Genomic DNA, 14,972 nt, shown 5'->3' on the forward strand with positions numbered 1-14,972 from the left:
TAGGGATGTGCAAGTTTTATTTACCGTTAAACAGAATCGGAAAGATGCTATCGGTATGTTGGCATCGAATTATTGGTTTAACAAATTTTAAATATTTTTTTTTTTTAATTTATTCGATTGGCATGTCGGTTCGGTTACTAATTCTTTGAGTTTACTTATAGGGTAGACCGATAACTCAATAAAGTTATTAAATTTACCTCTTTATCCGTGATTATATAAGAGTCATGACTTTAGAATTTAAAACCCTACTCCTAATTTCATATTTCACTTTCCTAAGTTTTGTTAGCTTGACTATAATAAATTGGAATTTATTATAATTAAATAGATTTATAATTCATATATGATTACCTGAGATTTTCTAACTAGTGAGTGATTGTTGTTATCTCTTAACCAAAATGCAAGTCAAATCCAACCTATTACGTATCATCCATTTTAGTAGAACTAAATTTTCTGATGTAACTTCAACTAAACCGAAAGTAAAATCAAGGAAAGCTTAGTCTAGATTGATGTTGAAAAGGTTGTGGTTTTGCATTAGTTGTTTGTTGTGGTAAAACATGCCAATCTGGAAGTCGAAAACAGTTAATTTGGCTTAGAGGTTATCATTGTTGAAGAAAGTACTACATATTAACAATGAATACAAGAAGGGAAAGAAAAATATCTAGAGGAAAAGGTTGGCCGTCGACCCGTTGAAGACATTTTTATCGGTTAAAAGGATAATCGATAATGAATATTATTTGGTTAGGTTATCAGTTTAACATATTTACAAACTGAATCAATAATATATAGAATTGAACTGAACCAACCGATAAGCGGTCCTAAATTGAACAAGTAAAATGAAAACCTATTTGAATGGAAGGGCCAAATAAAGAGGAACGGTGAGAATAATTAAAATTAAACCGTTTCCTAAGTGATGGTTTTCCAAAAACAATTGCCTCTTAGAAAATTTTGGAAAAATAAATAAAGCTCGGGTGCTTTTTGTTGACCTGACGCAATTTTAATTGCCCAACCATCAACCTTCAGCTATAATGTACACCTATATCCCATACTGGCCTCATCAGATCCAACGTAAGACGCAATTAAAAGCTAGTACTACTAAACTTGTATATATACATAGCAACAGCAGCCCAATTTCCAGAACAACATAAAAGTTTACACGTACTTACTTATTAACATGGAGTCCATAAGATTGTTAAAACCGTGTCTGAAACCGATTGAAACAAAGCTAAATTTAGCCATTGAAGAAGGAGAGCCATTGAGTCCGTCAGCAAGGTTATTTCACGAGCCCAACTTCAACGTCCACGTTTTATCTATAATGGGCAGCAAATCAAGAATCAATCCTCAAGCTATCAAAGACGGATTGGCCCATGCTTTTATTAAGCATCCTCGTTGTTCCAGCCTGCAGGTATAGTCAAACCTCTGTACAACAACACTGTTTGTGAAAATACTTTTTGATTGTTATAAAGAAATGTTGTTATATGGAGTATATAATACATGTAAAATAATATGAACAATCGGTTCCCAAAGAAAAACTTGGTTGTTAAAGTAAGATGTTATAAAGGATAATTATTCTAGAGAGGCCTGACTATATATATGACAAATACCCAAATTTAATCTTATCAAATAAATAACTTTTACTTCATGTGGAACGATGACCTGTATGTATCAAATATTAGACTTAATTATAAGAACATACACTTGATATCTTAGCCAAAATATGAAATTACAAGTATTTAGGAATAAATCTAGTGTATTTTGTCCCTAGTATAAGTCCGGTAGTAAAGATTGTTAACTAAAGAAGTAGGATATTCTAAAAGCAGACAAAAATAAAAAATCTTCATATGCTCTCTTTGACGAATTAGTATGTTTTCTTAAACTACATGTGTTCATTCATTGTTTAGGTGATGGATGAGAAAAACAATGGAGAAATGAAATGGGTGCCCACAAAGGTGGACGTAGATAAGCATGTTGTGGTGCCACATGTGGATGAACAAAATCTACGTGAATCACCAGAAAAATTCGTGGAGAATTATATCTATAACCTTAGCAAGACAACTCTTGACAAATCGAAACCTCTTTGGGATCTCCATCTTCTCAACATTAAAACATCAGATACTGAGGGTGTTGTCATTTTAAGAATGCACCATTCACTTGGAGATGGCACTTCTCTTATGTCCCTTTTTCTAGCTTGTACGCGCCAAACAGCTCACCCTGATAAACTTCCGACTATTCCTGGAATTAAAAAAAGGGATATTAATTATCTATGTCAGTATTCGACTAAAGGATTATGGCGATATTTTGCACCAATTTGGTGTTTTATGATATTGTTTTGGAACACAATAGTCGATGTCTTGATGTTTATGGCCACGGCAATGTTCTTGAAGGACACAAATACGCCAATTAAGGGTAGGCCTGGTTCTGAGTTTAATCCTAGGCGATTTGTTCATAGGACAGTCAGTCTCGATGATATGAAATTGGTGAAAAATGCATTGGACATGGTACGTATATATATGTTCTTATTTCAAACAATTGTTATGTTACGTTGTGATAACTTCCTCCTATTTCCTTTTCTAGCATTAGGAGCGAAATTGTAGTTTGATTTTTTTGGACTTTGTCATGATTTGCTTGAACAGACAATAAATGATGTCGCATTGGGAGTAATACAAGCTGGTTTATCTGTCTATCTTAATAGGAGATTTGGTAAGTTTTTGCCTCATGTATTATAGGAGTATTAAGTATTCATCTTTAAGTATAGTCATTAGATCATAGATAATTAACCCAACCATATCAGAGGAAATCTCGAATCTCTTTATCTTTTATATATCATTAGTAATGAATTTTTATATTATCAAATCACCTAAAATATAACTACAAGTAACTGTTTATAACAAGTTGAACTAGTCATCTAAAAAGTAAGACAAATGACCGTTTATATTATGCAGAATTACAAATGGTGCAAAAAAGTAAGACAGTACTGTCGGTGTAAATAATTTAAATCCAAAAAGATTTAGAAACTAGTATCGAGGATTTTTATTATTTGAGTTATTGGGAATACATTGTCGTGCTAATTAACGTTTTATGCAAAATTTGGCAGGTGAGGGCAAGAAAGACAAGGGAGCAACAGAGAAAAACCATAATCTCCCTAACAACATAAGGCTTAGATCAAGTCTTCTAATAAACTTGAGACCAACGGCTGGAATTCAGGTGATGGCATCCACTGTTCCTTCAAAATGTTAGCACTTTAAGTTTTTAGTTTAAGTTTTATGCCCTGTCACTATAAATAATTCTTTACACTATCAGGCCATTCAGAAAATATTTATAGGTAAGCTTCCTTAAAATGTGAGATTTGAAATCTGGAAAACAAAATATGTTACCTGCTACAACAGATAAAAATAATCTGATGATGCAAAAACTATTTACACTACGATGCAAATTACTTAAACTCTCTAGCTTATATATTTCAAGTCTAAGTTAATTATTGACACTGTTTTTACTTGTGGCTTTTTTTCGTGTTTACCAAATATATATAGGCTTTAGCTGATATGATGGACAAGAATACTGAGGCAAAATGGGGCAATATGGTTGGTTCTGTCCTTTTACCCTTTAAAATTGCATTACGAGATGACCCCTTAGATTATATCAGAGAAGCCAAGGTGACAAGTTATCGTAAGAAAAATTCTCTTGAAGCTATCTACACATTTTCCATCTCCAAATTAGCACTCAAGCTTTTTGGGATTAAGGTAATGTCATAATCACTTCTCAATTTTTTTATCCTTAACATAATAAGATAATTGACCCTTTTTTTTTCTTCTGTGAAAAAATAATAATATTAATATCAGACAACAAGTTCAATATCGCATAGAATTCTCACAAATACAACATTGGCCTTCTCCAATTTGGTGGGTCCTCAAGAGAAAGTTAGCCTCTATGAGCACCCCTTGATTTACCTTGCACCCACTTCTTATGGCCAACCTCAGGTAAATATTACTCATACTAATTTCATTGCTTTTTTTAGTCTCCCATTTTTGGTTTCATGTTCCTTAAGCAGAGTATGCGGGTAAGTATTTTTCCTCTCAAAATTTCACTAATTTGCTTGACCAAATCGTCATGATTTGTTAATTTCGGAAAAAGCATAAAAGTAAAACCAATGTAGAAATAGCGGTCACTGACCACTTTCCAGCCATATCTTTGACAAATATATAGTCATTATGGAAGTTTCAAATTTCAAAAGTGAAACTTCATGATAGTGTCTATTTTTCAATTACAGGAACTGAAAAGTGGCTATTATATGTAATTTACCCCCAAGCAACCCTCCCGTTGCCCCCATTTTGTTTCTTTTGGATTTTTGTATATAATCTATGCATTAGTGATTTTTGTTTATAACTTAATATCATACTCCCAAATTTATATTTCAGGCTCTGATGATTAATTTCACAAGCTATGTAAACAAGATGACTATGGTCCTATCAGTAGACGAAAGTGTGATTCCCGATTCACATCAACTGCTAGACGATCTTGAACAATCTCTGAAGCTTATCAAGGATGCTGTGGTAGAAAGAAGCCTTTGCCAAGAATAAAAAAAATGTTTGTCAACATACAACGTACGTTTAGTTTGCTCTTTATTTATTTATTTATTTATTTTTTTTTTTTTTTTTTTTAAAATTAAGCCATCACCAAGGGTTTTGAATCCTTGATGTGGGGGATTAGGTTGACCCCTACAATGTCTATTAATGCACAAAAAATTACATTTAGAGGGGGACATGGACCAAACCTCTACTTCCATAATCCATTAAGCTCTCAAAAAGAAATAAAGGGCCAAGCCTATACAGTGCCCTTTTTGACTAAGATTTACAATATTCAACTAACAAAAAAGTTACTTTTTTCATATCTTCTCCTCATAGAGGGGAATTGCCATTTGTCTAGTTGAACTAAACCTTTAACCTCTCTAGGAAGATTTTGTGAAGAGGCGTAGAAGGTTTCTACTTCACTAGATGATGCCAATTTTGCAAAGAAGTCAGCAACCTGATTTGCTTCCCTCAAATAATGTGATAAAGTTATTTCAACTTCTTCAACCATGTTGATACTGTCAGAGAGTATCTTCTTTAGCTTCATGTTGGTAGTCCTCTTGTTGGTGATCATGTTAGAGATGATTTGAGAGTCTGGTTCCACATGAAAATTATGGTATCCCTTATTGATACACCACTGTATCCCTTGTTTAGCAGCCAGTGCTTTAGCTTGAATATTACTGTTACATTGAAATGGAAAGTGCCATAATTAATGACCTCTATTTCACTGTCTCTGAACTGCACCTATTCCTGCTCTTCCATTGCTATCGATATAGCTTCCATCCACATTTAGTTTGATCCACCTGACTTGTTTAATAATCGCCACTGGATTAAGTCTTTCAATGGTATTGCACATTGTTGGCCAGTTTCCTGTGATGTTTTTTTGGAAATTCTTATTGTAGTACTGGTTGTAGATTCCACATTGCTTGATATTCCATTTTGTTGATATAAATCTTCCTCTGGTTTCCAAACTTGCATGTTGTCCATTCTTTACAGATTTGCCAACAGATGATGACAAGGGTAACCTGCAAAATCAAATTATGCACTCTATTTTTGGTGCTGATGTCCCACCATTCTTTGAAATTTCTTCTAATAGGCCCTGCATGGTGAGTGATGCCAAAAGGAGCACTAATGAATCTCCATAAATGCACTGCTGCTTCTCCTTCTAAGAAAGTATGCTACATAGAGTCTATAACTGGGGTATTACAACATAAACATAGAGCAATAGTTTGGTTTCCAAACCTAGCAACAACTTCATTAAAAGGCAGCTTACCATGGCACAGTCTCCAACTCAAAAAAAGAAAATTTGAAAGGTAAGAGATTTGTGCCATAGCTTGCTTAAGAAACTGTCTCTTGTTTTGATAACTCTAATGCTATTCCTAGCATATTTATTAGAGTAGCTTCGATCCTCAGATAAGTTCCAAATAGGTTCATTATTGAGATCTAAAGAGCCAATTTCAATAGATAGAATATTTTGAATAATATTATCAGGAAGAACATTAGCCAAAAGGTTAATGTCCCATGCACCATTAGTAATGAAATTTCTTACAATGATCTTGTTGATATTGCCCTCAAGCAACATATATGGGACCTGAATCAAAGGCCCCATCTCAGACCAACTGTCCAATCAAAAACTGGAGTTTTCTCCATTAATTCTCCACATGATGTTATGCTCAACATTGCTCCTTGCCCAAACCAAGTTTTCCCACCCCTTAGAGTTACCATGTCCATTTTTTTGAGTTATATGAATTGTAGAACAATATTTGGCTTTGATAAAGTCTGCCCAAAGAGAATCTTTTGTTCTCAGTGTCCACCACCTCTTGATAGAGAGGGTATTGGTGATGCAATTTAATGATCTGATACCAACTCCACCCTCTTCTTTAGGAAATCATAGATTGGGCCAAGAACTCCAACGGTATTTTTCCTTCTCAGGAGAAAACCCCCAGAAAAATCTGGCAATATGCTTTTCAATGAGATTAAAAGTGTTCTTTATGGATTCATAGCAGCGAGGATATAAGTGGGCAGAGATTGAAGCACGCTTTTAATCAAAGACCCCTTCCCTCAAAGCTTAATATCTTACCTTGCCAACCATTCAAACATTTCACAACTTTAGTCACCATAGGATCAAAATAGGCAATTCTTTTCCTGCTACCATAAATAGGGCAGCCTAAATATGTGAAAGGAAAATGCTTGTCCATAAAACCAGTAGTTTCTCAGTGGTTCTGTGAGGACTAGTTTTAGACCTAGTTAAGAAAAAACTTTTATCTCTGTTAGCAAGTTGCCCAGAAGCCTTTTCATAATTACAAATTTGCTTCATCACTAACTTAACAGATTTAGTTTTACCACTACTAAAAATGACAATGTCATTAGCATATGCCAAACGATTTATCTGAGGTCCTCTTTTATTCATAGAGAAGGGGATAAAGTTATCGTTCTCATTCAATCTGTTAAGCGATCTTGAACGAACTTCAGTAGCAAGAATGAACAAAGAAGGAGATAAGTGATCCCCTTGTTTAAGACCTTGAGTAGAATGAAAAAATCCATGTCTAGTCCCATTGATATTTATGGAATACCAAACATTGGAAATAATTCTACTTACAATGTTAATCCATTCAGTACTAAAACTAGTTGTTTTAAAACATCATATAAAAAAGACCAGGAGAGCCTCTCATAGGCTTTAGCCATATTTAGGTTTAAAAAATATTTACACCCTAGTTAGGTCTTCAAATGTCTTGCATAATCTCTTGTGCCAACATAATATTCTCAGCAATTAGCCTTCCAGAGTCAAATCCACTTTGATTGACAGAAATAAGATTAGTAAGCATTGAATTTAATCTTTTGGAGACTATTTTGGAAATGATTTTGTTGGTCTAGTTACTAAGACTAATAGGTCTAAACTCACTAAAGTTGGATGGTGAGTCCACTTTAGGAATCAGAGCAATGCAAGTATGATAAAACCGAGCTTCATCAAGAACATCCATATCAAGCCGAGCTAGGGATCACGACTTTGGAGACTTACTAGGTGCTTGGATTGAAGGCATGAAGCTCAAGAATATGCTAAAATGGAAGTATAGGCCTCATTTGGATGAAGTAGGGAGAATAAGGCCTTTCTCATCTTTTGAGAAGACTACCAACCAAACAAGGCCCTTACTTCATTAAAGGTATTATTGTAATAGCCATACTAGTCTTCCTTTTCTAGCTAGTATAAATACTACCTTAGTTTATTTTATTAGGTAGACTTTGATGATATGAAATATCAAAATTGTGAGACTCCATTGAGAGCATGAGAGATGAGAGCTTGTTGAAGCTTTTGGTTGAATTCTTTGTTGAGAAGGTTGGTTGCTTAGGGACTTTTTTCCCTTGAGATCACCTTAAGAAGTTTGGTGCTTGTGATTCCACCCTATTGATTAGAATGAGCACGGTCGTATGCAAATATAATTTACCCAACTATGAGTCGGGGTCGATCCTACAGAGAACAATATATAGGCGATTAAGAAAAGTAGGAATTATCACCAACAATAGCTATGCCAAACAGTTAAAGGTTATTTAGAGAGAAAATTATAACTAATTGTGAAAATGTAAACTAACCTAGACAATGAAGTAAAACGATCAATGGTCACAAGAATGGATACAAAGGAAACTACACTCAAGTAACGATCCAATGTATTTCACCATTTACAAATAATGGTGAGTTTATATTACTTAGGATAATGACTCTAAATTAGCTTCTTCCGAAGACTAACTAGACTATGGCTACAAGTGGTGTCGCCTATTGCTAGGTTGATTTCCATTAGATGAGGGTTAACGCCCCAAATTCTTGTTAATTATTCTTTCCCAATCCCGAGTTTGCCTCTTCCAAGTTTAAACCAAAATAAATGGGCGAGTCCTAGGGTTAGCAATTCCCTTAAGAAACATTAAAGAACAAGAATAATTAAAATAACATTAACTCAATTCATTAGGAATAAAAATCATTCAATACATAAGCAAAACAAGAGTTTAATCCAAACTTTAACAATGTATACTTCCATAAACAAGGTTCAAGTATAAAAATGAAATACTACACACTTAGATATTCAATAAATAGCAAGGAATTAAAGAAATGAGTAAAGGGTTAAGAAATTTCTCATCAAAACTTCAAATTTTCAAGTCCCAAGTGTGGGTGTTGGAACCCTAGCTTCAAAAACTTGTGTTGAATGGCCAAAGATGATAAATGTTTGCCCCATGTCTTGCTTTTATAGTTCCCAACTTTTTCCAAGTCCAAAAATAAGGGAAAATACACAAATACCCCCCCCCCCCCCAACGTATACTCGGATTAATTATGACATACCCAACCTTTGCGGGCGACCTATTACCCCCTGGCCTTATTTTTTCTATATTTTTGTACCCTTTTTTGGCTGACGTGGTACAAAAAAATTTTGATGCCCAGTTGCATAGTGGAGAGTGTTGCACACTCTCCGCCACATCGGCGCCACATCAGTGCCACGTCACTGCTACATTAGTGCCACTTTTCCTTTCTTTTTTTCATTTAATTTTTCTTTTATTAATTATATTTACACTAATTAACCTTTAATTAATCATTAAACCCTCCATTAATTTTATTTTCTTCATCACTAAACCCTTCTTCTTCTTCTTCTTCATTTCAAGAAATCAATAAACCCATATTCTTCCTCCATTAACACACACACATTCAACTCATTTTCTTCCTCCATTAACACACACACACACACATTCAACCCATTTTCTTCCTCCATCAACACACACACATTCAATTTCTTTCATCAATCATAAATATTTTTCAAGAAATTAACCAACCCATTTTCTTCCTCCATTAACGCACACATATTCAACTCATTTTCTTCTTCTATTAACGCACACACATTCAACCCATTTTCTTCCTCCATTAACACACACACATTCAACTCATTTTCTTCCTCCATTAACACACACACATTCAATTTAATCATCAATCATAAAGAGCTTATTTTCAAGAAACATTCAACCCATTTTCTTCCTCCATTAACACACACATTCGATTTCATCATAAATCCCCCTTCTTCTTCTTCTTCTTCTTCTTCTTCTTCTTCTTCTTCTTCTTCTTCTTCTTCTTCATTTCAGGCCGCCCCCCCCCCCCCCCTCCCCTCTAAACTCGAGATTGTACAATTTCTTCATTTTTGTGTTTATTCTTTCTTTGCCGCCCCCCCCCCCAACCCGATCCTTTTGCCCCACCCATTTGAAGAAATTGCCATTGACACCCATTTGAAGAAAAATTGCCTTTTGAAGGACAACCGTGCAATTTCTTCCATTCTCGGCTATGTTCAATCATGGATCGGAATTTAACAACAATGGAAATTGTTGTTTGTTAAATTTCATGAAAATTGTCCAACCCGCTCCTCTTGCCATTTGTTAAATTTCATGAAAATTCATGGGGAATGAAATTTAACAACAATGTAGAAATTGCACGAACTAGGCTATGTTCAATCATGGCAGCGTCGGTGGCGGCGGCGGTGTGGCGACGGCGGCGGTGTGGGTGGTTGAGGAGAAAGAAGAAGAAAGAGAAAAAGGAGAAAGAAGAAGAAAGAGAAAAATAAATTGCAATTAGTAGTTTTAACAATTGAAATGTGGAAGAAAGGGAGGGTGGGAGTGGGTGAGAGGATAAAATATAAATAAATTTTTAAAAACTAATTTTTATTAAAATATAAGTACTATTTTTATTGCTTTCACTCGCTATTTTTAAATTATAATTTTTTTCGGTGCCACGTCAGCCAAAATAAGGTACAAAAATACAGAAAAAATAAGGCCGGGGGGGGGGGGGTAATAGGTCACTCGCAAGGATTGGGTGCGTCATAATTAATCCGAGTATACGTTGGGGGGGGGGGGGGTATTTGTGTATTTTTTCCCAAAAATAACAAAATAAACCCCAAGTTTTCAGATTTGCAAAACTGTCCCGTTTTTGCACTGGACAGTTTTACACAAACTGTCCAGTTTGGCCTCTTTTTAACTTTATTTTCACTTGGTTTCTTCCGACGCTCTTCTCAATCATATAAACCTATAAAATGGAAGTAAACGACATTAAATGCACTATTTTCTCAATCAAAATATAGCAATAATCTAAAATTAAAGAAGAAATAAATTGGTAAAATACTAACTTATCAGTTATATAGAACCTTGGTTGCCAATTGGTATTTCTCTTTGTGTCAACTTATCTATCCTTTAATTTCCTTGTCCTTTTTGAATTCCTAGTTAGTCTCTATGTTTCTCTATCCGTTATTATATCAACTGGTATCAGAGCCACTACTAGATTTACCCTAGCAAATCTAGTCTTAGGTTTAGATTCTACAAAAAAATCATAAAAAATAATAATATAAAATTCAGAAATTCAAAAATCTTGTTTGATCCTTGCTTGTTTGTTGTTTTTGATACTAGATTTGAGTTCCCTAGTATTATTTGAGTCTAGATCTTAAGTTTCAAGCTATTTGGAGTCATATTGAATCATTCACCATCGTTGGAGCTTGAAGCTTGAAGAGCTTGAAAGTGGGTTTTATAGTAGAAATCGAAATTGAAGATTGAAAGTTGTTGGGTTGTTTTATTATAGTAAAGAAGAGTTGAAATCCGAAATTTGAAAGCATTTGGAGTAGATTTGAAGGATCCACCATTTTTGAATTTTGAAGATTCTGAAAACTTGAAGAACTTGGAATAGGGTTTTCAAGAATTTGTTGTTGTTTTAGCTTAAAAAGTATTGGGGTTTGTTCTCTATCTTGAGGGGAAGACACATCTAAAATTTGGGGCAATTTCAAGTTGATTTGAAGGATGCACCATTTTTGGAATTTGAATCTTTAAAAACTTCAAGAACTTGAAAGTGGGTCTTGTTGAAGAAGGTGAAATTGAAGGTTGAAACCTATTGGGTTTTATTCTCTACATCCAAGAGAACTTAGATTAGAAATTTGAGCTAATTTGGAGTTGATTTGAGGATAGTTGGATTTTTAAAATTGTTCTTGAGAACATTCAAATCTTCCTAGGAAGAAGATCACCTAGAAGGTGTGTTTGAACCAAGATTTCTAGGTCAAGTGTTGACACCCGATTTTGTCCCTCCCTCTTCTTCCAAAATATTATTTACGAATAATTTTGTATACTTTACCACAATTATTTGCCTTCTATTAATATGGTCGTTTTCCGCTGTCCAGCTATAGTCATCATCATTATTATTATTATTATTATTATTATTATTATTATTATTATTATTATTATTATTATTATTATTATTATTATTATTATTATTATTATTATTATTATTATTATCATTATTGTTATTAATATTATTATTATAATTATTTTTATTATTATTAATATTATATTTATTATTATTATCATAGTTATTATTAGTATTATTATTTTATTATGCTGCGAGCACTTAATATTATAATTATTAATATTATTATAATCGTCGTCTTAATATTATTATTATTGCTATTATTTTTTATCATACTGCAAGCACTTAATATTATAATCGCGATAGTCGCTTTTAACATTTTTACCATCTTATGTAAGACACATCGCATTTATTTTATACAATTAGACAATAGCATTTACTTACTTCACGCAACTATTATGATATCGTATAGTTTTTTCACCGCCATGTAACTACGGGTAATTATACTTTGCATTGCATAATTTATTCACTTAAGCATATAATAATGTATGATTTATTAAAAGATGATAGATCATTTTTAAAAAGGGCCAGCCCTTTTTTTTTTTTTTTTTTGGGCCAACACGGATCCATCATCAGCCCAACAATTACAGTACCCGTCGGCCCCTTTCCATTTTCTAAAACAAAAGAAAACAGAAAACCCCTAATCCAGCCGTCTTTTTCATCTCATTTTCTCTTTGAAGCAAAAGCTTCAACGCTGTACATCAATGGCAGGGGACTGCCTTCCATTTTCGCGAAAGCCTTCGTATCTTGACGTGTTCATTGGCAAGAGGGTGACTCATTTCGAAGAGCGTCCTTGTCCGATCCTTTTCTTTTTCAAGCTACGCTCTAATGGTTGTCGGCCATGGCGAACTTGTTGTTGCCATTTCCAAGCAAGAATGCGGGTCCGTGAGATCCCTCCTCTCTCCTCTTTAATTTAGTCAACACAAGAAACCAAAATACTTTTAAAATCTCTCGAAAAAAATCAATCTTGCTCGGATCAAATTTAACTCCAAACGGCTCGTGATTTTTCATTTTGGAGCCAAAAAATTTGAAATCGAAACCCTAGTTTACAGCTATAAATAGGAGCGAGTAGCATTCAGTTTGGGGCAGTTTTTGGGGAGAACGGGAAATCTGATCCCTAAAAATAGTTATAGTTTTACAAAAACAAAAAAAAAAAAAGAAAGAAGAAAGGAAAAAATCAGTCAAGAAATCGTTCCCTTTTTTTATTTTGTTCTTGATTTGAGACCTGGGTTAACTCACGCGGATTCGGTTTCGTCGTGTTCGAGCATAGATCCGAGACCAGAAAACCTCAGTTCACTGCACTCGAAGAAGGTAATTTTCTTGTCCCTTTTAATTTTTTTAGTCTCTGTAGTAGTTAGATACTAATTGTGTGCTTAGATTAGATTGATTATGTGGTTAATGTGTTTATTATCCTGCTTTAGTTAGACATGTGATATGTAGTTATGTTAATACTGTTAGTCTTAGGTTGAATGTATAATGTAGTCATATTTAGTCTATGATTTTATTGAGTAGCATACTGTTCTAAGCCTGATTGTATGCCTAGTTTGCTATTAATTATGTGATTAGCATATTTGTTAGTTTAATTTTAGTTTAAACATGTACTCAGTTATATGTTAGCTTAGCATTATGTATTGTAATTAGTATATTAGCCTTAAATTCCTGCTGTATGACCTAAGCATGATTAGTGTACAGTCCATAGAAATATGTATGATTTATGGTCCATTTCACTTAAATTTCCTCGGTTTAGCTATATGTTTGATCGATATAGTTATATTCAGCATGTAATGTTAGATGCGTAACCCGGTTTGGATCTTTATGTTTATAAGTTTAGGAATGTATGAAAAGTGTGTTATCCCTGTTTCTTTATGTGGTAATGTCAATGTGAGATTCTTTGTTTAAACACATGAGCTGTTGGTTTGATAGATTCCACATCAATTCTAGCATGCTATTTAGTCAAGACTGCCACCAAAATGCCTATGCTTGGATTGTTTGCTGGTTTAGTTGGCTTATATATATGATTGAAGCATATAGATGCTGCTGTATATTGATGCTATTGAACCCTGATATTAAATTATGTGCAAGCTTGTTTGAGCTGCCTAGACCTAAGGCTCTGTCCATTGAGGCTAAATGACATATGACTTGGCTTATTAAATGACCAAGACCCCTTTTATGCTCCCCTCAGTGACCCTGCCTAAGTTATAGGGTCTATGTAGTCGAGTTTGTTGTTAATCTGGTGCTGTGGATCTCTGAATATGTCTCAAAAGGATTGAAAAGCATGTTGAACTCGTGGTCGATTCTTTGAACCCAAGTATCGTCGCTCTATTGAATTCTGTAATAATATTTGAGGCTCACTAATGGAATAAAATGATAATTATGTTGCTGTGTGATTATACCCTGCTGAGTTTGAACCTGTTTACCCTCATTAAACTAATTCTAGAATATTACATGAATCTATGGAGTGTACACTTTGATGTGATACTTGTTTAAACCTACAGAGATTATAATGTTGATATATCTTCATTAAAAGGAAAACATGTCTCAACTAAGTCTCATAAGTCACTATCCTAGAGTGAAATGGAGTCAAGCATGTATTTTTACATGACCTGAAGGGTCTAAAGCCTTTCTAATGTTGTTTGCCTTAACAGCTAGTTGTGAAATTGCATATCTGCTCTCCCTTTATGTGTCTTTATTGACTTGGGGCTGAACATGATCACTGGATTAAGATGTATGGTTTGAAGTTGATGTCTGTTTGTTTGAGTAATTGAGAGACTTACAGATTAAGGGAGGTTGGCACTTAGGGTGTGCATAAAACATGAGTGTGACTTACCTAGGACTAAAAGGAAGGAAGGAGAACTTTGAGTTTCTAGCTAACTCAGTTCAAATCCCTCTCCCTAAGTTACTGGGGTTACCTCATGTGAATTCATGTCTTCTGGGACGCTCCTAAATAGTTAAATGAACTAGTGAAATGGATATATTTGAATCCTGAGTTTCCCCCTTTTGATCTAATGTTACTGTCCCATATAACTATATTTCTATTGGATTTAGGAACCTTTATATCATACATATTAAGGTTGTACATTGTTTGTTGTTATTTTAACCCTATTTGTTGATGCTTACATGGAATCCCCTTAGTGTTAAATGCCTCAGGCATGATATCCCTTAAATGCCTCAGCCATGATATCCCTTTTCTGTTTCTTCATTTA

The 14,972-nt window shown here is 34.1% G+C and overlaps 1 protein-coding gene across 1 annotated transcript; it reads left to right on the forward strand.

Moving 5' to 3' along the window:
- The first annotated feature begins 1,114 nt into the window (after positions 1-1,114).
- On the forward strand, positions 1,115-5,300 carry LOC132063770 (wax ester synthase/diacylglycerol acyltransferase 11-like). The gene is made up of 8 exons (XM_059456482.1): positions 1,115-1,402; positions 1,899-2,495; positions 2,631-2,697; positions 3,092-3,201; positions 3,528-3,737; positions 3,837-3,974; positions 4,413-4,598; positions 4,947-5,300. Exons 1-7 carry the CDS (start codon positions 1,172-1,174, stop codon positions 4,572-4,574), a joined length of 1,515 nt encoding a protein of 504 aa, XP_059312465.1. The 5' UTR covers positions 1,115-1,171; the 3' UTR covers positions 4,575-4,598; positions 4,947-5,300.
- The last annotated feature ends 9,672 nt before the right edge of the window (positions 5,301-14,972 follow it).

This window comes from Lycium ferocissimum, chromosome 7 (genome assembly GCF_029784015.1).
Source record: "Lycium ferocissimum isolate CSIRO_LF1 chromosome 7, AGI_CSIRO_Lferr_CH_V1, whole genome shotgun sequence".
Taxonomy (NCBI): Eukaryota; Viridiplantae; Streptophyta; class Magnoliopsida; order Solanales; family Solanaceae; genus Lycium; species Lycium ferocissimum.